Raw genomic sequence first — 25,317 nt, 5'->3', positions numbered from 1 at the left:
ATCATTAACGCCGACCTAGCCGGACGGGGAAGTTTGCGGGTCGTTTGCGGGAGGAGAAAGTGACAGGAGCGCACAATCATGAGCTGATTTAACCTCCAGCATGCAAGCAAAGCAGCTCTCTAAAACATAGTTGTGGTCAGATTTTTAATAAAAACACGTCTTGTTTTTTTCTTTAAATCACAGAAAGTGTGGTGACATAAACACACGGGCATTGCGTTTCCAATCCAGCCAGTCAACTGCAATGCTAGTGCATTCCCATGTTGTTGTTGCCAATCCACACAATCGGCGCAACACACCTGAACTCCCACAGTCACCCGAGTGCGTTCACCGACACATGCAAACGCACACGCATGCATAGTGAGCGGGACGGGGTGCCTTGGTTGTTACAATGCAGTTGGGTTACAACAAAGCTCTTTGTCCCGTTGGGAGAGGGCACGGGTGTAAATAAAGAGATCCACCCCTTCTCTTTCAAAGCCTATCATTCCCGCCCCGACCAATCGCTCCAGAGCAGCGGATCGTGGGCTCCAGTTTTACATCTTCCACTGGTGTGTTCAGCTTCCCTGTGTTGCAGCTGGAAGGGGCTGTTAGAGCCGGTCTGTGAGATCTGGTGCACAGTGCGGAGCTGGGTGCCGCAGCGACGCCTATATAGGCTTGCAACACCATACTTGTTACAGTGCGTGTGTGTGTGTATTTATTCTCGTCATATGCTCCCTTTACTAGAAGCGGCTCGCCCTTTTAAGCGGTGTCTCGTTTCAGTGACACTTGGGCACCAGCAAGAAGACCTACAAATATAGATCCACGGCACGCTGCGTCCGGCACAGCGAGACCGAGCCCCTGCGATCCTATACGGGAGTTTGCGATTTCCTGAACGGAGCACGACCGCATCGGAGCTATTGTCACCGGCAGTCTTGCACTGAGACGGACGAGGGATCGCCCCATCCTGCCTGTCGGTCCACGCTATCTAGGAGCTACTTCACCCACGGACGGGCACTCCCGGCGGGCATGGGGAGCGATGGGGCAGAGCCGCTGTAGGGAGAGCAGGCAAGGGACCCTCACCGCAGGATGGGTGCAGCGGCAAAGGACACCTGCGCTCTGATCATTGCATGCTGCTGCTGCTGGCTGCTGGCTTGTGGCGAGGTATGTGGCATGCACACCTGGCATGGGGTCGTCATTGTAATGCTGTGCAATATGGTTCATATTCATAAGCCTAATAATAATTGCGACCTGACACGCGTTTATGCTCAGGCTGTTGCAGCCTCATTGGGGGTACTGTGTCCCAGTTACCTGCTTCACACATGAAGCTGTCAATAGACAATCTTTCAGGAAGAAGGATGTAGTCCATTTTTGGATGACAGACATTGATTTTTGCTTTTCCTCCGTCCTTTTTGTGTTTGCTTTTGTTATTTTTTGGGGGGGTACTGCCTATAGTCTTTCGAATAATAAGGTATTGATCCTCGAATGACTGCTTTTCATATTTTCTTAAATCAATGCACGGCAGTGGCACTTATTGTTAGGTAGTAATGCCAGCCCGATTTTCCCACGCAATGGTTGTGTAAATGCTGGGCGAACACACCTATGTAAAGGAGACCTGGGGCTTGTGACACTCATGGGTCGTGGGTCCAACTCACGTGTTGGGGCTCGCAATTTTAACATTGACAGGTCTATTAACATTTCTATTTCAATATTAGGTGTGTTTTAAATGGACACATTGGAATATGCAATTGTATACGTGTCTTTTGTTTATCACTTTGCATGCATAAACTTAAAATAAATGATATATTTTATTATTATTGTTATTATGATTCTTTTATTGTGTTATCCAGACACTAATCAACGCGATAGTTACGTTTTAAAATAATATAAACGTATTTATTTTACATTTTAATGGACAAAAGAAGAAAGAAAAATCCCAGCAACAATAGTTGATTTAGATTGTCCTCAGTGCTCTAACAGCTTGGGTAATAAGAATTCAGAGCCCGTTATCTGACTACTGGCAAGGTATTATTTTGTACAAATACATGTTTAAAGTGCAATAAAATCCAATTGTAACTTTGGTTAAACGCGCTTAATTATACGTCCAAAGAACCAAGAAATATAGACGGGCTTGCCCACATACAGTAGATTTAAATGCCAACGCCCTTAGTATTTAGCTACCCGTGGATTTAAATAAAATAAAACCTCACTTTTAATTCGCTTCGGTATTAAAAACAGAAATGGGAGAGATAGGCCAGGGGGATAGCAGAGGGTTAACATAATGACAGGACGTCAATAACCGCAACAGTCCAAATAATTCTAATTATAATACAATCCGAGGTTAACCTGATAGCTGCGACATACTTGTGCTTGTATGAATGGAAAGTGTGCAGGATTAGGATATGCATGGGCAAAATGGTTTGCGGTGGCGGAGGGGGGTTACCTGCGTAGTAATGAAGAACCTGATGTACTTACAAGCGGCTGTTCCATTATACAGACATACACAGACCACCATCCGTCTCCAGTGTGTATTTATTCGCTAGTTTATTATTAACACCACGAACAAATTGGTTCTCCGGCAGACAGCTCGCGTTATTGCATGGCAGATTCACGCAGTTATGCGCAGATCTGCAGAATCCCACCGACCTCATTGGTGGAGCCGCGCAGAACTGCGGACATGTGCGCAACACTAACGCCGCCACAATTTCGCCGCACTGTGGGATACTTTGTTTGACTTTGTCTGGGAGTTGTCATTGATTTGTTACAATAGGCTGGATTGCGTCATCCGTCAATACTGCTTTCTTCGCAGCATAACATCAACCGATCGATACACCGACAACCGAAAGGAAACCTCTTTTTCATTCTTGTTTCCATTTCATAAGATCATTTAAGTAACGTACGCACTGAGCTTTTTCTCCTGGATGGGGAATTAAGTCTTCTGCATGAGCATGGCCGATTCTGGTATTATCTTGCATAAATACTGCATGTGCCTCATGTTAGGGAAAGTGATATTATCTAGGAAAACGTTTAGTCGGATTTACTGGTGTTTTGGAAAATCATAGGTGATTACATTTCCCTATCATTTGCTGTAGGCCCCATGCTTTGCACACTAATTATATATAAACAGCTAACTTGAGAAAACACGTATGTGTTTAACTGGGATGACTACTACACAATCACAGATTAGATATTGTATATATAATACTGAGACAAGTAAGGGTCTGTCTGATAATTAGAGTCATCAAGAGTGCCTTTGTGAATTGAGGTTTTTCCTTTCTTTCTGGATTCACATTGGGAACCTAAACAGAATGTAGGTTCCTATAAACCAGTTAAAGCAGTTGTGACTACTGTTCTGGTCTCGGAAATATGTTGCGTTTCCGCTGTCTTCCCCCGACCTGTATTCACTTGCAAGGGGCTGGATTCTGAATGCCTCGTTTAGCTTTTCCATATAATCAAGCTTCAGTCAAAAATGTGAATCGGTTTATGGAGGGGAAGCGAGGCTGATGTTGCCCCTCTTTAGAGCAGGGGTCTCCATTCCTCCATGTCTCAGGAATGGGCAGGGTAGTTAAACTGCTTCTATTAAGATGCCAAGGAGATGAATCAGGTAGTTAAGAGTTTTGGGTGGAATGGAACCTGAAGACAGTGCGACCTTCCATCATTTAGTAATGGGAGCTGTTTTTTTTACAATCCTGTAGTATGAGGTAATGTTGCCAGCTGTGATTCAATGTTTGTCTGATGTGTTCAGGGCAACCAATAAAACTCCCTATTATTATGATTATTATCATTATTATCATAATCTGGCAGTCAAAGTGTAAACCCTTCTGTGGTAGTAAAGCAAATTCACCTCTGTGTCTATGTCTCTCTGCAGGTCCTTTCTGAAGACAGCTACTTGAACACAGTACAGAGTGCAGGTAAGACTCTACCCTCCCGTCAGCCTCCAATAACACTGTGGCTGCAGTTCGCTGAGGGGCTGTTTGTCTTTGTCTTGTTTGAGTTGGATTGGGTCGAATGGATTTTCAGATCCATGATCATGGGTCATACATGGGTGATCAACACGGCCCACTCTGAACAGAACACAATAACAAAGGTAACATACAAGGGGTGGTAGCTTGCCAGTTGATTATTTATCCAAGGATCTCAACCTGCAGTGTTTCTACAGGGGAACCAACGAGATTCCCAATTATTATTTTTGTTGTTATTATTGTTGTTCTCATTGTAATGCCCTTATCCAAGGCAACTTACATGGTTTTACAAACACTAACATACAGTGTTCTACATATAGTTACGCAGAAGTGAGATTAACTTTTGGTTTAATGCTTTGGTTCGCTACAGGCCGTATTTTCCACTGCTGTTGAAGCAGAAAATCAGTAGCTTTGTTCCAGTGTTCAAACACCACACAGCTGTCTGTGTGAGAGCGCTCAGAATAAGATAGCTAGCTCACACTGGGATGTCAAACTCATAACACCTGAGATGCATCCATCTCACAATATAGTATGAGTCTCGCTCGCCTCCCTACGTGTCTGCACCCCCTGTCCAAGCCTGGGCAGGTTTGCGCTTAGGATTCCTGGGGCGTGACTCTGTCATGCTCGGGCAGAGCGAGTACATGCTCTGAGACTCGTCACTGAATTCCTCGTCGGGTCCATACATACGTAAATGAAGGACGCCTCTGCAAAGGCAAGCTCTGACTGTGCTGATCGCAATTGGACACGCGATGTGAGACGGCACAGCACAGGGAATCCTGGTCCAGTGTGTGTGTGCCGTGTGAGCTGCACAGGATTAGACAGACTGCAGCGTGAGAAGCAGAGCAACATGTCTGGTGCTGCCTGCTCTTAGGCTTGGGCCTTTATGAGAACAGCTCCAGAGTATGAGCCTGTAGGCATCTACTATAACCCTAACACACACATCTATCTGCCTTACCTTGTCTTTCTGAAACTGTCAAAGTGGACGGGAAGGGCCTTTGTAGACTTTGTTTAGGGCTTTGTTGCATAATTATCTACAGCAGACCCAATGCAGTCTAGTGTTACACAATCAAAGCCAGCAAATTCACAAGTTTCCCAAATTCATTCTCATGGAAAAGCAGAGGGTCTGAGGATCTGAGTTCATAAATCTTTATAACCCTTTAACTGCTTATCTGTGGTCTACTAAGTGAGTTTCATGACAGTTGCCATTGGAATATCCAGCAGAAGAATCTGATTGGCTTGCCTTGTCCCCGTAGCAGGACTGTCATGCTTCTTAGACTTGATAGCTTTATGGAACAATTTCAGCCATCTATAATTAAAAGGGGTGTGCCTACAGTGTCTATAGCAGGATTAATATTACTTTTCACTAAGGATTGTTTATCTTTTTCCACTACATTGAGTAGCTTTTAAACTAATATGCTATGGATACAGTCCCCAGTGCCTTTCGGAGCATGGATAGAGAGAATTCATCCAGTTAACCGTGTAATTACGACAACTATGTATGAGAGAGCTGGAATGGATTATAATCCAGAAGACCTTGTGGCCCCTCAACAACTGAGTTGGAACTATACACAGCAGAGATCTGCATTAGCAAGTTAGGGTTAAGAGTCACTACAGTGAAATAGGCTTGACACAGTGTAAAGGTACTTAAAGGCCTACAGGGTTTTATTCCACCCAAATGTGTAATTTAAATCTAATTAAATTATTAGTCAGACTCATTTCATAGCTCCCCCGGTAGGGTATTCTAAAGAGACACACAAAATCTGTTGGGTTTGCCTTCCAGGACTGCAGCTTTGAAGCATTTTCTTTTCATCCCTGTTCTGGGTAATGCTTCAGGGCTGTCAACACCTGCATGAGGTCCTAGACAGGCATTGCACAGATTACTGAGTTAAGACCTCTGTGGCTAATTAGTCATGCCACATTTTTACTGTTCAACCGGTCTGGTAATGTTTGTGTTTCTCTGACCGGGGCAAGTGTCAAACCTTCAGTGTACTGGAATGCTCTCTCAAGACCCTATTTGAGAGTAGGTGCTGTGGCATTTCTGATCTCCACTAGTGAGTTGTATTCCAGCATCCCTTGCAAGGCTACCATATTCCTGAGTTTACATGCTACAGCCAAACAGCCTCATGTGGCATTGTGTTGTGTACACGGTGTAAAATATTTATTGTGTGGAGTAGAGAGAGAGGGGAATGGAGACTAAAGGAATAGAGAGACGTGGCTCTGTCCTGTTTGGGAAAGTAGGGGTGTTAGGAGTAGTAGTGATGGTGGGGGGTTAGCAGTTGAATGTGTTGGGAGCAGCACTGATGCCAGTATCACTGCCAACATGGCAACAGTCTCAGGCAGGCCTTCATCCTGCTTTGAAGGTGTAATGTGCCTTTGAACAACTACAGGGGGACAGACATAGAGAAGAGGGGCTTTCAGTCAGGTCCTCCTCTGGGTTCTGCTCTTCAAAAGCAGTCCTTAGGTTCTCACCATAAAACCTCAATCGAACCAGATCATTAGACAATAAAGATCCAGCACGGGCAAAATCCAGGACTGGAGTTTCTTGCAGTGAGTCACATTTGTCTATGCTGTCCTGTGGCTCCACTACTGGTTCAGCCCCTGGATCCAGCCAGCACCTAATGATGACTTTAAAATTGTTATTTGCTTTGTAAAATGCATGTTCTAGTAGCTGATTTGTGTTTGATCATGACTGATGTGCATAGAGTGTGGTGGATGAGGGAACTGGCATTGTGGAAATCAAGTTTGGACAGACAGCAATGTGTTAAGAATCTCTCGGCAGTCAGTCCCCCGGCTTGTTGTCGATTTCCGTTGTTTCTCTGCTTGACTGGGCTCTAACACCGTGCCGTGAAAACAGTAAAAGCTGTGCCAGTTCTTCTTTCCTCTGTCCCCACTGGGACTGTCCCGCAGAGGCCATGGGGCTAAAGTACAACCGCTGGCTTCCAGTTGTATTATTATTATTGTTATTATTATTATTACATTTCTTAGCAGATGCCCTTATCCAAGGCAATTTACAATTGTTACAATATATAATTTTTTCTTTTACATACAATCACCTATTTTCACTGGGTTTTTACTGGAGCAATCTAGGTAAAGTACCATGCTCAAGGGTACAATAGTATAAGCTCCACATCAAGCACATTATGTCTGCATAAAAAATATACTGTAATACTAAAATTGCATTTCCTGCTGTAGAGCAGCATTGAAAGAATCTGCGTCACCTGTGCCAGACAGAGTGGTGACACCGATGGGAAAATGGACGCTGCCATCAACCACAGACTGTGCTGTTTTGAAATAGGACCAACCATTATACTCCCTGTACACGACTAATGCACATAAAGTAAAAATGATCAGATGGAAAATAAATTGTGCAGGTTCTACGTTTTTCTCAATTATAGACCCTCTATTCTGTTTTTTTCATTATGTCTGCTTAAGAGCCACCAAAAGCTAAACGATTTCTGGGCCCCGTCAGTTTATCTATGTCAAGGAGCACTTTACCTCCGTCTCTCTCTCCAACGCTGCTCGCTTTTGGGGGCAGCATGGCCTGTGTCATTAGTTTCCTGTTCATGTCTCCGAAATACAATTAAGCCCGTACACACTGAACAAATCCCTCAAGGCGCTCCTAAATGAAGTAGAAATAATTTGAAATGAAAGTAAATTACTTGGAGGGATGCGGTGGTTAATATATTCAATACTACATTATGCCCAGGCGCTCCCTGCAAGCTTTCCTTGTGATTAGCCCCAGGAAGGCGGTTGATTTTGAATCGCTTCTTTACTAAAGAGATATCAGCTGCCTGGAAAGCAGGGTTGACAATAAAGATTAGGAAAGGGCCACAGGGTCTGAAGAATGCCGGGAGTATGCTAAATGAAGCGCCTTATACTCCCTGTTCTTGGGTTTCATTTATTTGCCATAAAACAGGATTTATGAGCTGCTTAACCAACTGTTCAACCAGTATTTATTACCCCCAGAATAAACCGTTACTTCATATTTTAAAAAACAACTACGTTACTCAAAAAAGAGATTTAATAGGCAGGATTGATTGATGGCTGCAATCTTTTCGGTAAGTAGCTCCCTCTCTCAGTGCAGTTTTTATTGCAGTAGGAGAGGTTTGTCTCTTCAGTTCCTCCCAGAGGTGTTCTGTGAGGTGAAGATCCAGATTCTGAGCAATGCTAACAGTGTTTTCAACATTTTCAATGCACTATGCGACAAGCCCCTTAATGGGTGACATACTGGGTAACTGAGTAACTGATGCCCCACAGAACTGTATTGATACAAGTTGCTGCCAACCCCCCACCCCTCTCCTCTCTGGGCAGCTGAACCAACAGTGCATCCTCTTGACTGCAGCCACCTCTGGGGTGGAACGTGGCAGCTATTTTTGCACCAGCCTGAGCACAGGAAATGTTTTGCAAGGGCTGGGGCAGGAAGCAGAATTGACTGTAATTAAAGCAGGGAGAATTTAGGCGGGCCAGATTTGATAACCTGTCTCTGGATGTGGGACGTGGCACAAGGGGGGACAGGGTTACGGCCCCTTCTGTTGGCGAAACAAAGGAGTAAAGGTGTTGTGTACATTTAATAGACAGCACCTCCAACTTTAGAGTTTCCTCATGTCGCAGTGCTGGGACAGAAGAGCAGAACACAGATCTAATGCACCAACATCACAGCGGCCACTTCTTTCAATGTGAACATCTAAATGTGCATGAATAAAACAACAGAAGAGCAAAGAGCACTTCGTTCTTATCCACGTCAGTATCAATGTGGAACACTAGCTGACGATGTGCCTTGCTTGGCCGCTGAGCTCTGCCAAGTCATTCACCCTTTCTGTACTATTAATCTATGGAGTACTGCCATTTGAAGCAGAAAAGCCTGGTGATAGGTGTAATATTTAAGTCACACAACACCATCCATCCTAGTCCTGATCTTGAAGCCTTTATACTTTATACTTGACCCTCACCCTGTTGTACATGTAATTAACATCACAAGTCATATTACTAGAGGAAATCATGAGTTATAGCTGTGATGTTCATAAATTAATCCATCCATTATTGTAAAGTGTGACCACAAATATTCACAATTATAATTAACATCCAAAACTTGCTTCAAAATACAGAACAGCAATAAAAGTGGACACAGAAAACGGTGGTTGACATTTAAACATCCTGGTTTGAGACTGTAATCTTGATTTACAACCGTTTTTTATTTTATATGTTGAACTTCATCTGGCATTGTTACAAGAAAACCATTATCTAGTTATGAGATGCCTTTTTATTTGAGATTTTGTTCTTATAAAGATTGTTAAATTGCACTTACCTACACTCATCCTGGCAGCTCCCAGATAGATTTCAAACCTGCCGCGACATTTGATTTCTTCGTTTCTTTCTGCTTTCATTCTGCAGGGGGATATTATTGGTATTTATAACACATCCAGTAACTGAGTCTCTTGGGTAGTTTGTCATCCTCATCTGTTCTGTCAAACATTTTCTGCTCCCAGGACTTGATAATCTTGAAGAAATTGACTTCTCGATTGACTTGTCTTGGATTGCATGGCCAATTAGATTCATCAAACACTCCCGTGTGTTTCAGGAGATCTTGTTACTTATATCTTCATCTTGTTTGGATTCACGGAGAGCGAGGAGTGAATTGTAAACATTCGCTGTGCCATTTTAGATTAAACACAGTTGGAAAATGCTACTCCTGTGAACTCTTGACCACGAACAGATTTCTGAGAAATTAGAGTGTGTTCTCCAGGATTTAAAACCTATTTTGTAGCAGATCGTCTCTGTGATTCCAAGGAGAGCTCTTCTCATTCCAATAATGCATCAAAGCTTAAACCTGTGTCTGAGACAAGTGATGTGTCAGAAAAATGATTTTTGAGCCCCTTGTTCTTGATTTTAATCTCAGCTGGTGTGTAGTTTCATTGCATTTTCAAAATACTGTACTAAAGCTGCATGATTTTGATACAGACAGCACATACTGATCTATCGATAGAAGAAAGCAGTTAATAAGATATGTCAGACCGCCTTAATTGTATACTCAATGCATTGACACATCCTTGAAGTTCTGCTTGGTTTGGCAAAAGATGATTTAATCTCATATAGCCTATGTTTCATTTTCTTTCTCCACGACATCTGCAACTGCTAATCAAAGTGGTGGTTACTGCAGAGCCACACTCTGACACCCAGAAACATGCCCACCACAGCAGGGTGGCTACCCCCCTAAATTTTGGCTTTTCCTCCTAATTTATTTGACGCTCCATCCATTGCAAAAGGATACAAATCCCATGAAAGAAACTAGACAAAATCCATTATCATACAAACAGTCCAGCAATGTATCTCATATTGTTATGCAGATTTGCCAGCAACCAAATCCATCTTCTTCTGCTAATCACTCCTGTTCCTTTGTTTTCTCTCAGCCTTCTTCCAATGACTACCAACATGCTCATTGAAACTACAATATTCATTTTCATGAGTAGAAATTGTCGCCAATTCATCGTGTGTCCCCTCCCGTGACGAAAATTGTTCATGTTGCCCGATTTCACTCGTTAATTCTGTGTTCACTCTAATAGACCACCTTCAGCATCCATAGAAGCAATAACTGTACTGGAATACTACACTAATAATGGACATTTGATGACAAATTGGTCAAATATTCTTTCATTACTCACACTTCTTTAAAGTGAGGCTTCAGTGTGTATTCGTGTCTCTTCCCCCAGCCCCGCTGTCCTGCTCAGAGGGCTTCACTGAGCTGGGCTACTACAATGGCTCTGTGTCGCAGACGGACTCCGGCTCGCCCTGCCTGAAGTGGACCGAGTTCCCCGACTACATCCAGCAGTACCCAGGGCGTGGCCTGGGGGAGCACAGCTATTGCCGCAACCCCGACCGCGAGTCCAACCCCTGGTGCTTCTACCGCCAGAACTCCGGGGCCATCGGCTGGGCCTACTGTGACTGCCACCAGGGTGAGGGCCTGTCTGTGTCTCTGGATTTCTGCCTGTTTGCCGTCTCTGTTTATCTTTTACTCGACGCCTCTCAGTCTGTTAGCTAGCTTCCTACCAGCTGGGCTTGTTCACAAGAGGGGGAGAAACTTCAGCCTGCCGCGCGTGTTTTTGCTTGCGTGGGTGGCCGGACGGCCTGTGCTGTCAGATACTCTGCCTGCGTGTGTCTGTGGTTTCGAATGGGGAGTGGATTTCTACACGTTTCTCGAGGGGAGAAGTTTTAAATTATGCAGGGAATTGGTGATGTGTCAGTATCTGTCTTCACTGCAAAAATAGATTCTACAAAGGGCATTGATGTAGAATGTCTTATCCAGAGGGAACAGTGCCACCTACTGGTCCACCAACAAAACTTTAACCTGATATTCCCTGGACAAGTCCTCCGATCCAAAGACTAACTAGTCCCAGCCTGGCTGAGTTTAGGAGACCTGCCCAGATCAGGCTTGAAGCTCATCCAGCTGCTGTCCAGCCTGACCAGTGCCATTGATTCAGGGTTAATCAGTCTTTCAACTATGCTACAGCACTTGTCAACCCGTGCTCTCTGTTCCTAGGGGCGGCGCGACTGGTGGCGGGTTCCTCTCCAGGGAGCGGCCGTGTGGAGGTGTACTTGAATGGGCAGTGGGGGGCGGTGTGTGACACTCACTGGACTGACCGGGATGCCAGTGTGATCTGCAGGCAGCTGGGGCTGGGGTAAGGGCCGCGGCAATAGGGTTACTGACTTAGCTACAGGCCTCGTGCCGACGTTTGCCCAAGGCTGCCTTTTGTCTGGACTCTCTCTCACTCTGCCTCTCTCTCTCTCTCTCTCTCTGCAGTGAAATCGGCACAGCACTCCAGCACTCCTATTTCGGGCCTGGTTCCGGACTCTTCCACTACGAGCGCTTGGGCTGCCGCGGCAATGAGAACTTCCTCTTGGGGTGCCGGAGCAGGAAGTTCGTCACCGGAGACTGCAACCATGGCAACGAGGCCGGGGTGGTGTGCGCCCCACCCGAAGGTGAGAAAGCATGATAAAGGTATTTGGGTCATAAGGCAGTAACTTCAGAACAGAAAGAATACAGCCGAGCTCAGTTCAGGACTGTGGCTGTGGGGTGCATTAGTGTGGGTTGGATGCGCTTAACAGTGAGAGCTACATCAGCCCTCCCTACGATATTATTTATAGGGTCCTTGGCAAAAAGCACCTGAGAGCTTTCAGTAGCTTAGGAGTGAACTAAACCCTCTTAAATCCCTTAACTGGGAAGTTTTATGGACATTTTTGGAATTTTATGCACCTAATACCCAAGCTACCCTAAAATTGTGAGGACCCGCATCTCAAGGCGTTTTATTCAAACAGCTCAGTGCTGTGTGTGCTGTGGACTCAAAAGTGTAACAACATCTCTATCTTGTATCTTGACCTGGGTGTCTTACAAATCATGGATTCTTGTACTGTGGATATCGTAGCACTGTGGGGAAAATGAGAAAAGTCCAGTATGTTTGGAGGGTGTTCAATTTACTGTAAACAATGTGCGCAATTAATGGCCTGTCAGAAAGGCAGGTCTTACACCGAGAGCAGTGTGGATCCGCAGGTGGAGAACACTTCCTCAGAGCTTGTCGGTATATTTAGAACAGCTGTGAATAATTCAGTCTGGAACATTAGGAGAGAGAGCGCTATCTGAGAGGCCGGAGCCATGGCGGCAGGGCTCCCCCCGGGCCCCTCACATGGCTGTCTCCCATACAGACCAACATTCACATGGAGAGCCGAGTCCAAGCGCTCTGAACGCCTCCGGCAGTGTCCCCTTACTGAGCGCACTCAGTACTCACGATATGTGATCCCACGATACTGTCTATTTTGCGAAATTTACCATCACTGCATCTAAAATCTAGATCCTGACATTCATTTTGGGAGTATGTTACATTCTTTTTTTTTTTTTTTCTTCTTCTAAGTGAACTGCATGTTTGTGAAACTAGTAGGGTACAAATGTGTATGTATAACACCAACAAGGGTTCTGCAATCAGATTGGTCTAAATATGATTGCCTCTGTAAGCATCAGCACAGTATCGATGATATTGCTGTGAGTAATGTTCTTTGTGTGCGTGCGTGTGCGTGTGCGTGTGTTAACTCTGTTCGGGTGTAATCTCAGGCTCTGGTGCCCCCCTGAGGCTGGTGAATGGCGTGGAGGAGTTCGAGGGGCGTGTTGAGGTGTATCACAATGGGAAGTGGGGCTCTATCTGTGATGACCAATGGGACGACATCGACGCCGAGGTGGTCTGTCGCCAGTTGGGTCTGGGGTGAGTGCCCGTTTCTGCACGGTAAACCTCACTGTGTACTGTATGGCAAATGCAGGACGCTGCCACCTAAAGTGAGCACTGCAGTGGGTCATACTCCCACTCACAGACACACACTTTCCAAATCATACCCCATCCATATATCCCTGCTGTTCTGCTCCCCCCGGCTAGTGAATGATCTCCAGTCTTGCTTTTCCTCTCTCTCTCTCTCTCTCCAGGGGCATTCCCAAGGCCTGGTCCTGGGCTCACTTTGGCCAGAGCTTGGGTCCCATCCTGCTGGACGGGGTGCAGTGTACAGGCAACGAGCTGTCCCTGGAGGAGTGCCCCCACAGCGGCTGGGAGCAGCACAACTGTGACCACATGGAGGACGCCGGGGTCTCCTGCAATCCCTATACCGGTGAGCCGCACAGCCATTATCCCACCCACATGCAAACTGAGAGACTGTCACACACACACATACAGCCATAAAGTAGAGAAACACTCACACCCACACTTCAGTAAGATTTAGACACCTGCCAATAATCAGTGGCACCTCTTTGGGTGATATAACGCCTGTGTGTCTGTGTGTCAGATGGAGTGGTGCGGCTGGTGGGTGCAGACAGCCCCTGGGAGGGCCGTGTGGAGGTGTACCATGACGGGGACTGGGGCTCCGTGTGCGACGACAACTGGACCGAGCTCAACGCCCAGGTGGTGTGCAGGCAGTTGGGGTTCAGGTAAGAAAAGATCACTTTGATAATGAAAGGAAAAAGATCCAGCCCTCCCAGCTCCCCAGGCAGAGTCCTCTGTGTGTCTTCTGTTGATCCAGTTGTTTAGCTTTGCAAGGAAAATATTTTGAATGCCTGACCTATTTTTCATTCTGCCCCCGGCCTGCAGGGGGCGAGCCGTGGTGTCGGAGGACGGGGTGTACGGCGAGGGGGGCGGCCTGATCCTGCTGGACGAGGTGCAGTGTGCGGGCACCGAGCGCTCGCTACTGGAGTGCAAGCACGGGGAGTGGGGCCGCCACGACTGCTCACACGAGGAGGACGTGGGGGTGCGCTGCGAGAGGGAGGTGGAGACCAACGAGATCTCTGGACCGGCGCTCTCCACAGGTACAGAGAGGGAGAGAGAGAGAGAAGAGAGAGAGAGACCGAACAGTTTTGTCTTGACAGTGTGGACAGTGAGATATTAAGAGTGCAGGCAGTGTGGAGAGGGAGGTATAAACAGTATGACAGATACCGACAGTGTGAATAGCTGTGTATCGATAGTGTTGACAGTGACATGCTGATGGTGCAGACAGGGAGAATCAGTGAGATTGGCTCTTTGTTTTCCTTGGCAGGTCCACTCGTGCGCCTGGTGGCCGGGGAGAGCCGGAAGGAGGGCCGTGTGGAGGTGTACATGGAGGGCCAGTGGGGCAGCGTTTGTGACGACGGCTGGAATGACCGGAATGCGGCCGTGGTCTGCAGGCAGCTGGGCTTCACGTAATTGTTGTTAAATAAAAGATTTGTCCTTAATACAAGAATGTATATACATATTTTAAAACTGTTATAATATTTGACATTCGCTCTCCTCCTCTCTCTCTCTCTCTCTCTCTCTCTCTCTCTCTCTCTCTCTCTCTCTCTCTCTCAGTGGTGTAGCCAAGGCGAGATCCATGGCCTATTTCGGGGAAGGCCAGGGTCCCATCCACTTGGACAACGTCAAGTGCTCGGGGAAGGAGGCGTCGCTGGGCCAGTGTCCTGCAGAGGGCCAGGACTCGCACAACTGCCGCCACAGTGAGGACGCGGGGGTCATCTGCGACTATGTCCCCGAGCCGGCTGGCGACAGCGGCAGCGACCCCCTCTCCTGTGGGCTGCGGTCCGCCATGCAGCGCCGCCGACGGAGGATCATCGGCGGCGGGAAATCGTACAGGTAACCCAAGGGGGTCGTCCAGGGGTCACAGAGACTGACGTGGTCCCTAGTTTCAACCCAGATCTGCCCTCCCCACTCACTTTCATAACCACTGCCTCGTTCCCTCTCCCGGAATCCGTCTCTCTCCTCTCTCTCGTCTCGCCTGTCTCTATACATTCTCCCTTTCCCTTTGATCTTAATCTCTCTTTCTCTTTCTTAATCTTGGCCTCCCCCACAATCTCAACTGCTCCTCTCACAGCCTCTCAGTAGATCCCCCCACCTCTCTCAGGTCTTTGTCTCCCTCTCTGTCCGTCTCTCAGTCGATGTCTCCCTCTCACACCATTCCTCTGTGTGCAGGGGTGACTGGCCATGGCAGGTGTCTCTGTGGCTGAAGTCGCAGTCAAAGGGCAACCATCCCCTGTGTGGCGCCACCCTCATCAATGCCTGCTGGGTGGTGACAGCGGCCCACTGCTTTAAGAGGTAAGTAGGACACCTGGAGGACAGAAGGGGAGTTACACTTCTTAGGTTTGGAACTCAATTCTCTGTCTGTTAGTTTATGTATTACCTTTGATGTGGTTGAAACCTTTATCCAAACCCCATTCCGAGGCACAATTAAAAAAACAATTAGTTACACTGTTTCAAACACAGCTAATCTAAGGAGGTATACAGGAAAGTGTATGTACAGTACAGCTATACAATAGGCACACGTTAGTATAGTCATACATTTATAAGACTTTCATTCAACCTAGGAAAGAAGGGGGGGGATGGTTTGCAGGACCCTGGGGTTTGATAATGATGATATTGACAAAAGTATCATATATGGTCATGGGCAGTCTTTCTCCATCTCTCTGTCTCTGTCTGACTTTCTCTCTGTCTTTGACTTTCTCTCTGTCTGACTCTCTGTCTCCCTCTGTGTATCTGTGTGTCTGTCTCTCTCACTGTGTCTCACTCTCACTCTGTGTCTCTGTCTGTCTCTGTGTGTTCGTCTCTCTGTCTCTCCCCAGTTTCTCCTCTTCTGTCTTTTGATTTGACACAGAGTTTTCTTTAACAAAGTGCTTTCTAAAATCAATTGGACTCTTTCTGTTTCTCTCCCTCTCTCTGTCAGGTTTGGCGCTGACCCCTCCCGCTACGTCCTGCGCCTGGGTGATTACCACACCGAGGAGCGGGACGACTTCGAGCGCCGCTTGTCTCCTGAGCGCATCGTGATCCACAGGAAGTACCGCCCCGAGGGCTGGGAGTACGACATCGCGCTGCTGCGGCTGCGGGGGGCGGAGGGCCGCTGCGTCGCCTACAACCCCCACACCAACCCCGCCTGCCTGCCTGCCCAGGGCAACAAGTGGGGCAAGAGGCCCGCAGCCTGCATCATCACTGGGTGGGGCATCACAGGTACGCACTCTCTCACCCTATACACAACCAAGCCTTCAAAGGTCTGACTGTCCACCTCCGCCTTGTGTTCTGCACCATCTGCCATGGCAATTATATGTAGACAGATCGCCAACACACAGAGCCCTGTATATGCTTTGTGTCTGAGACCTGGGACAAAATATATAATATTTATCTCTCTCTCCCTCTCTCTCTCAGACTCGGAGTACTCTCGCACTCTTCTGCAGGCCTGGGTGCCCCTGCTGCCCTCCTGGAAGTGCCAGAAACGCTATGGCAGCCGCTTCACCAGTCGCATGCTGTGCGCAGGCAGCCTGTCGGACCAGCGGCGGGTGGACAGCTGCCAGGGCGACAGCGGGGGCCCCCTGGTGTGCCAGGGTGAGGGCGGGCGCTGGGTCCTCACCGGCATCATCTCCTGGGGCCACGGCTGCGGGGACCCCAGCTTCCCCGGTGTGTACACGCGGGTCAGCCGGTTCCTGCGCTGGGTAGAGCAGGTCACACACAGCCCTCCGGAGAACTGAAACACCGCTGGGCTGACCAAGACATTTTTGGAGGAGGGGAAGGGGAAACGGGGAAAGGTGGTTAGTCTTTGACATCTGTACTTGTATGAAGCTCAAGTTTTGCACCAGTCCTTTTTGCTGTGCCCACTTGTTTTTTTTAGTTCTTGTCGCCACAATTGAAAAATAACATTTGTTTCTATAGAACGAGTCCAATTGAATCTTCAGGAGAGAAAATCACATCTTATAGGTGGGGAGTTTAAAGCGCTTGATACGGCAGGTTTATGGGGAGCGAAGGGTCATTTTTTGGGGGGTTTTGAAGAATAGTAAAAATAAATATCCTGTATTGCAGGTTTATCAGGAAAAACAGCACCAGAGAGCAATAAATAAAGACATAAGAAATTTAAGACAGGGAATAGGAGTGCATTGAGGAAGCTGCTTAGCCTTGTTGAGCATACTAATGCCATAGGATCTTTGAAGAAGAAGCTCGATGAGATTCTCAGATCTATACTCCGCCGAATAAGCAAAATGGTGTGAGGGATGCACAGGGGACATCTCAGAGCAGAATGCCCTCCAGTTTAGGATATAAAAAAACACCTCATCCTGTTTTAAGTGGTTTTCACGGGGGCATCGGTGTGTGTGGAATAGTGAGCGGTTTGGAAGACGTGCCCATTTTGGTGCAGACTTGAGAAGAATTCCAGTATAGGTGTTAATGACGCAGAGTAGTTCTGTAGAGGTTGTGGCTGCGGTCCCTCAAGGGAAGAGGCCACGCATATGGTTTGTACATAGGTTTCAAATAAGTTCAGGTCATGTCAATAACATTCCACATATGTGCATGCATTAGAAATGTGCTTCTTGTGTCATGTTATAAAAAAAAAAAAAAAAAAAGTTTGCATCACTAGCCCAGACTGGGTGGAGCTGCAGCTTTGGTTGTACATGACATCTCCAGTCAAGGCAACACGCTGAAGTGGAGTGGGTGGGCAGCGAATATGCCCCAAGTTTGAGTGTAAGTATTTAGTTTCTACAAAACAGTAGCAGATGCCACCCCAAAGTGAAAGAGCTTGGCACGCTGATTGCTAGCACAGTCTTCTTTCTCCTGCAAGTCCCGGCGATTGCTGAGACACAGCGCTCTGAGTGGGGCTTCCCATCAGGGGACTTGTGTGTGTGTGTATGCAAGAGCCAGGGAGCCCAAAGTATCAGGAATGGGGAATTCAAACCAATAAAGCCCCCTCTGTCTCAGTGTTCCAGCTGGCATGGATCCCAACCCCAGACTAATCTCTGCAGTGTAAACACACCTGGAGTAAGTTACACACCAGCTCCTTTTTTTTTTGGCAATAGCAGTAATGACCTGCTATGTCCACAAGGTGACAGTATTATATATTCCACAAGAGAATGCAATGCTGTCCTGCCTTGTAAAACATCAGCATCCGGTTTCCCTTCTCCTCTGCAGTCTGCTATATGACCTCGCAGGAGAAAGCAGTTTGGTGGCATTCGGCGGCCGTTTTTTAGGAGCTTTGAGGATTGAAGTATGTGTGTATTATGGACATATTTACCCTAAATGGAAGTTGTTTGTGAAAGTATGAAGACATGAGTTAGTGCACAATTCGTGTGTAAGAGATCGTAACAGGAGTCACCACCCCTGGTCCAGGTCAGCTACAGTCCTGAAAGGTTTATATTATTAGTATTGTAGTCCTGGAATGTAATGTACTAATTCAGCACCTGATTGGTCTAATTAAATCACCCAGAATTCAGTGGGAATGAAAGCCAAACAATTGCTGCTCTCCTGTACTAGGGCTCCACAACACTTGCACTACTTATTGTCTTCTGTGCAATATAGATAGTCTGGTGATGAATGTTTCTACCTTACATTAAACATTGCAACTTCAAAAGAGAGTGGAGGCAACTCAAAAGCTTCCCCTCAACAGAACTGGCGAAACAAACAAGGCTTCCAGTCACTGCGATGGCCAGTCTCTACACACTTCACCTTCCCTGAGGTGTGTTTATTGTTTTCTGTCATATTCTTCCTGGAAGTGTTTTGTGCCATATCTCCATCCTTATCTTTATATCAGTATATCTTGTGGTTCCGCTAAGTGAATATGTAAATCCTCCTTGTGTCTATTTATCATTGGTTATGTGCAAGTGGTCATAAATCATGGTGTTCCCTTGACATTTCGTAATAAGGACCCGATGTTGTCTGGTGAATGGTCTGGGGACCAGATAAGGTAGTGTGTGTCGCGGGGGGGGGAGAGAAGGTAGAGACTTTATCAACATCCAACCTGAGTGGAATGTGACTAAGAAGTCCAAGCTGACTCGACAGCCGCTCCCACAATCCACTTTTCTTGTGCTTCCTGAATGCTAAATCCATGCGCACCTGTCAGATCCACCAACGCCTTCCCATCTCCCATCTTCCATCCCCTTAAGCTGTTCGGACTCTTAACCAGACACGGCTCTGCTTCCCCTCCATCGATTTGGCTCAGGACACATGAGGGTTGAGGGGGCTGGGGTTGGGGGTAGATGCTCGTGACTCTTAACGTCCGCGGACCAACCTGGAAAAAGCTTGAGATGACATTCTGCCCAGATCCTCGAAGGATGCAGCGAAAGCAGCAGATCCAGGCCTGTCGTTTCCTGAAGTTCCCAGCACCGGGCTTCTGCTGTCTTCTTGTGTTTAACTCTTTTGGCAAGCTTACTGATCTACACCAAATTCAGAGAGTGTGAGAGAGAGAGAGAGACCTCTGGGCTATCCATGGTTTGTTTTTCTGCCGCATGCAATGGCACCTGTCTGTTCCCTTGTATTCACCACTTCTGTTCACTGGCTTTGTAAAATGCTTTGAATATTTTGATGTGAGAAAAGAACAAAACAAAACAAAACACTTATAAATAAATTGGTCCTTCCTTGTGGTAACGTCCTCCTGTAATGGGGATCTACCCTGTCCATGAATGGAGTCTTGTGTCGTTTGATCTTTCCTGCCACCCCCTGCTTCCAGTGATCGTTCTGTCACTGAACGCCTTCAGTCTAACAGCAACGGTAGAAGGCTCCACCCACTGTGCCCATAGTCCTGTTTCCATGGAGTGCTCTCTGTTGACAGACTTGACTACACTGTAGTCATTTTACTGTTGGTTTTAAATAGAACAACACTCAAATGATCTTTTCATCCTGCAAAACAAAACAAAAAAGGGTGTGAAGCCTATTGTAGACTTGTCTGCCTCAGTACGACTCATCTTGTCCTTGCATCAGTATAAGGTAACGTAGGACACACAAGCTCCATAAGCTTGGAGTTTGTTCAGGAAGCTTGTGGATTATGTTGTGATCACATGGGGCCAAACTGCACTAGTTGTCTTGTTGCACAGAAAAAAAAGGTGTGAACACTAAAGAAGTCTTGCATTACTGTCCTTGCCAAGGAACTAAACACAAGTTCAGTTTTTTTTTTTCCTGAAGGAGCACCCTGTATAATCAATCCTGCAGTTTAAATGGTCGATTTCTTATTTTTTATTTAACCAGGCATTTCCTATTGAAACCTTTAACAGATAGGAATCTCCAGAGAAAGTTATTCACAAGAGTCACACAATGAATCTTGTTGAAGTGAAACAGAGAGCAGTCTATATCCCAGTAACGTTTGTGGTTTGCTGGCTAACATGGTAAAAGGCAGCTGCACTAGAAAGTGATGTAAAATTAAAAATGTAGAACCTCCTCCATAATTATCTTATCACCATACAAATCTCCCATGACTACAGGAAGTGAAATATACTAAAGGTATATAACACAAAAGCATTACTGCTATTCATAGCTCATCGTGTGAAAGAAATAGAAAACTCTACTATTAATAGATTATCTATATTAATTATTGAGCCCCTGAATAAAATAAAATAAAAAAGGAAAAAAAACACTTATGTGGCTCTTCCTTTACTCATTGTGTATTCTGTACATGAGAGTGACATTTTTTTTCAAAGCTGGTTTTTGTGTTGTTTCTGCTTTGTGCGCCTCAAATTTGTTCCCCCCCCCATTTACTTCCTGCCATTGAGCTTTGTGGAAATGCCTCGAGGGGCAGAGAAGAAACAACAAACGGCACATGGCACATGGCACATGACACAGGAAATGGCACAGGAAGACAAGTCCCCAATTAGATTACAACAAAGCACATACAGCACTGTCCCAAGAATAGTTACATGTGGAGCAGAGATCACCAGGCGTGGTCCTCTAAGGTCCTAGTTTCCCAATGGTCTCCATTATGAGCTTACGAAACCAGTTACACACATTTCTCAAGTGTGAGGCAAAAATGCCTTTGAGATCAGGGGTAAAGACTGTAGATAATACTATAAAGTGATACACTTTTGAGTCAATAAGAGTATGTCGTAGCTTCCATTTAACTGAAAACAACACCAAAAAGCAAAGTAATATAACCTCCCATCCACTTTTATCCAAAATGCTTTGCCATACTCTATCTCAGAATAGGCCTCTAAAAAAGCCTGGCCGTATATTTAGACTGCTGGCCCTCCTTGGTCTCACATTAGGCAGCATGCCGACACGTGTGCAGGAATCACAGCAGGGAGAGAGAATCATACCAGACATTACTGACCGACGTCCAACATCAGACAATTGTAATTATTGCATTGAAGAGTTCCCCTCCAACCTGACCCTGTGTGGCCATGGAGTGTATTTTGAGAGACTGCAAACAAACAAATAAATAAATAAATAAACCAATTTCCCAAATCTGCTGTGAAGAGCTTAACTATGAACAGATGTGACATTAGAACTAAGGCAGCTCTGAATGATCTCAGTGAGATGGGCTAAACCTAGGACGGTTGTTCTGCTCCCATTCCCTGTTCAAGTAGACATACCCAAAAAACATCTGAGAAGACAGATGAACAACATCCAAGAATTGTGTGGGCAAGGTGAACGGAATGAGTTACATACCTGTAAATCAGATATAGCTTTTCAAGAGTCCTTCGATCATATAATATACTATAATACAGTATGGACATAATCGTATGCCTCTTTTTTTCTCTATAGCTCCAAAATGTACATTTTTCCACTTATACTTAACCATAATATTCAAGGTCCAACGCAGAAGATACAAAACCTTCCAAACGAGTCTAACAGATGCATGAAAATGTGCGAGCCTTGCGTATTTGTCTTCTCCACACTGTTTAACAGATACTGTGTCTCCCAGCTGTGTGAACCCACTTGACTCCAGTGCCTGGACTTGCAGTCCCAGCTGCTGCCCCGTGCACGTGTGTCTGTCCAGCTGGAGTAAATCAGCTGCACAGACACTTCACAGGCAGCGTGGAACGTCACACTCAGACCAACACACTGGACATTCAGACCAAGACAGCCATGATATAAATATGCTTCCTTGAGCTCTGATGTGAGTAAAGCCTTTGTGAGTGCTGCTGGCCCTGTCCTCAAAACAGAACCCATTCGCTTTCCAGATCACACCAGATGACATTTTGAACATACCGTGTAGCCTTGATCCTGCTTCTCCTTCACTGATCCAGCCTGCCCTGCCCTTGCTGTGTATTCTGGCCCAGACTGCAGCGAACATGTTGCACAGCTGGCAGGAAACTCATCCCATCAGGGCTCTGGCTCCACGGCAGGGGCAATGCTCTCTTATAGCTGGGATAGCTAGGATACCCCAAACTGAAATACACACATAGACACATACAAGTTAAACCTACTGATCCCAAGTTATATGCTTGCGGGTCCTAAGTTAGCCATAAAATCAGGTTTGAGTGGGGACAGCCTGACTGACCCCAAGACAATGGACTCGGGGTGCATTGTGGGGGTGTCTGCTCCATACAACTAGTTTCACTGGCCATGAAGTGAGAAGAGGACATCGCCTGCATTCTCCAGACAGTTCCCAGTTCAACCAGTGCCAGGGCATTGCATGCATATTTCTGTGATGCTACCATCAATAACAATGACATCATGAAGATTTGGATCTTTTACTGGTATATTTAAATATTTTGATCCATAACAACATTATAAATTGTCAAGATAAACTTGCACCTCTACCTTCTCTCAATGGTTGCGCCAGCCCTGTGTGAGAAGGGGAATGGTGAAGAAAACAAAACTGAAACACACCATGACTGTAATTATTTGACACTAACAACTGCTGTCAATCAATGCATTCTCCCCCCGACTCCTGCCTGTGTATTATTTCCAGCCCAGAAACAGCAAGGGAGGTGCGGGTGTCTGCTTAGAGGTCAAAGGTCGAGATTTAAAAGTAATGCATAGACAAAAACGTAAAAAAAAAAAAATCTCGAAAACCCCCTATAAAACCAATAACTGTGGGAAAACAACCTTATATGGGGGCCGGGCGCCGAGCACACCGGGCAGGAATTAAAAATAGCAGCGCGACTGTGAGGCGGAAGTGCGGATCAGCTGATGGGGGAGCCTCGGCTGAAGCCTGCGCGGCCCAGAGCCATCTTCCCGACCGGAGACACGGAGAGAGAGAGACGGGCAGAGTTGGGGGGGGCAGACGGGAGAAATTAGGGGGATCCCGGGTTCACAGGCGGCCCTGACACAGCGCAAGAGGGGTCGCAGGAGGAGCACCGGGCGGGCCGTCGGCGAGCGGAGGAGGCTTTTTGGTCGTCGACTGCATCCGGGGGACGAGACGAGAACCGGGTCGGCGAGCGGGCGAGCGAAAGGCTGGAGGCTTTCAAATACAAAGGGAGACAGAGAGAGAAAGACGGCTGTTTTTGTGTGTGTGAGGAAAGAGACTGTCCAATAAGATAGCCGGCGGACCTGCCGATGAGCGAACCGGGTCCGGTCCGTGCAGATGTCAGTAGCGTATAAACACAGCATAACAAGCCGCCTGCTCGGAGCAACTACGGGGGGAGACTCGGGTCGGGACTCCGGAGGCTTCCTGTCCGCGGTTGTTTCGTTTATTTATAGGTGCCGATCAGTCGGTGTTTCTGTGAAGATTTGCACGTTTATATGAGACTGTGAAACACGGTGACAGAAGTGGAAAGGCTGCGATGGCAGGGTGTTAAGTCGCTGTGGAGTTGGGGACAAAGAGGCGCTGGGTCTGGCTCGGCAGTGTTCGTGTAACGTGCTTTGACAATATGAATAATAAGTAAGGACGCGAGCAAAGCCGGTCCAGAAAGGTGACCCGGTGTTGTGTCGCCCCCCCACTGGCAAACGGGAGCCTGAAAGTGCCCAGCTGAGTGGGTCTGAAGGGGGGAGCACCTTCTCAAAACTTGGTCCTTCATTTCCTCTCCGTCTCAGTCTCGGTCTACGAGTCGTGGATTTGCTCCGCTGCCGGCTCCGCTCACTGGGATAGTTACATAACCGGGTTGAATCCCGAAGGAGGACCCCTACAGCGGATCTCATTTGTCCGTGACAGTGGTGGTCAAGTGCTGATCAGACTATCAGGACGAGAAACATGCGATAAGGACGGGGTCGGGGAGGGGGTCACCCACTCAGGACAGCACCCATGCCGGAGGTCAACACACACAGCAGGATAACCACGTGTCCGGCCGGGATGGATACAGTTTCCAGCAGATCCCCTCACATGGGAGGGCGATAGATAGACAGACAGACAGACAGACAGACGGATCTGTTTTGTGTTGGGACACGTCTGTCATCCGATTCAAATGCATTACTTTCTTCAGGACACTTGAGTACTGTGCAAAGGTGCTGCTTTGACAAACGACCCTACCTACCATGAACAAGCCAGTCTGGCATTCAAGGACCATTAGAGTTCATCCCGAGTGAAGTCCCTCAGTGTTTGTGTTGACATTGCAGTAAGGAGCCTAGATCTATGGTTTTATTATAAAGACCGCTTGTATTCTGATTGGGTTCGTATATTTAATCATTGCAGCCCATGCTGACGTTTTTTTTGTTAAGGCTTGTCCATTTCTAAGCAAACAATAGGTGGACAAATAGTAACTCGGTAATGACATGTGAAGTTTAGTCTTAGTGAATAGTTTTTTTGAATGCCCTCGTTGATAGGTTCCAACTTTTCCAAAACCTGTAGTTGTTTTTTTGTGCTGGAAAGATAACTCTAGTGTTCATATATTTGAGGAAAGGGATACACGCACACATCTGCTATCCTTGTTGGGTTGGATTTTTGAACCTTCAAGCTGTGCATTTCAGTCCCATACGAATCCACAAACTAGACAACTGGGAGATCATCATCATCAACAACACCGCACATAAACAAAAGTGGAGATGTGATCAGATGAGAGCTGCGGTCTACATGGGATCTTTGTAACAGTCCAGACTTTTGTTCAGACGTTGGAAAAAAATACACACAAAGACCAAGCAAACAGCAACTTGAAAGCAGAGAAAAGACTGTTGCACATATGAACTGTGGCCAGAAGAGTCCCACTTCAGGGTTTTGGTGTGATTGTTCTTGCTCCCTTCCCCCAGCTGCACAGACTTCAGAAAGTGTTGGGCTG

The 25,317-nt window shown here is 46.6% G+C and overlaps 1 protein-coding gene across 1 annotated transcript; it reads left to right on the top strand.

Moving 5' to 3' along the window:
* The first annotated feature begins 399 nt into the window (after window positions 1-399).
* LOC136715824 (neurotrypsin) lies at window positions 400-19,855 on the top strand. Its single transcript, XM_066693201.1, has 14 exons — window positions 400-1,137; window positions 3,842-3,884; window positions 10,643-10,885; window positions 11,470-11,608; window positions 11,731-11,909; window positions 13,033-13,180; window positions 13,396-13,574; window positions 13,749-13,890; window positions 14,051-14,265; window positions 14,493-14,634; window positions 14,783-15,061; window positions 15,398-15,520; window positions 16,146-16,426; window positions 16,622-19,855. Exons 1-14 carry the CDS (start codon window positions 1,063-1,065, stop codon window positions 16,939-16,941), a joined length of 2,508 nt encoding a protein of 835 aa, XP_066549298.1. The 5' UTR covers window positions 400-1,062; the 3' UTR covers window positions 16,942-19,855.
* The last annotated feature ends 5,462 nt before the right edge of the window (window positions 19,856-25,317 follow it).

Source organism: Amia ocellicauda, chromosome 20 (assembly GCF_036373705.1).
Source record: "Amia ocellicauda isolate fAmiCal2 chromosome 20, fAmiCal2.hap1, whole genome shotgun sequence".
NCBI classification, from domain to species: Eukaryota; Metazoa; Chordata; class Actinopteri; order Amiiformes; family Amiidae; genus Amia; species Amia ocellicauda.
Note: the sequence above shows the minus strand (reverse complement) of the source record. Positions and strands in the feature narration are given on the sequence as shown.

Bases quoted from the DNA above. Each gene is read 5' to 3' on its own strand.
- LOC136715824 (XM_066693201.1), top strand. From the start codon at position 1,063: ATGGGTGCAGCGGCAAAGGACACCTGCGCTCTGATCATTGCATGCTGC. The intron at 13,575-13,748 runs GTGAGCCGCACA...TCTGTGTGTCAG, and splicing joins CTCCTGCAATCCCTATACCG to ATGGAGTGGTGCGGCTGGTG. The intron at 13,891-14,050 runs GTAAGAAAAGAT...CCCGGCCTGCAG, and splicing joins TGCAGGCAGTTGGGGTTCAG to GGGGCGAGCCGTGGTGTCGG.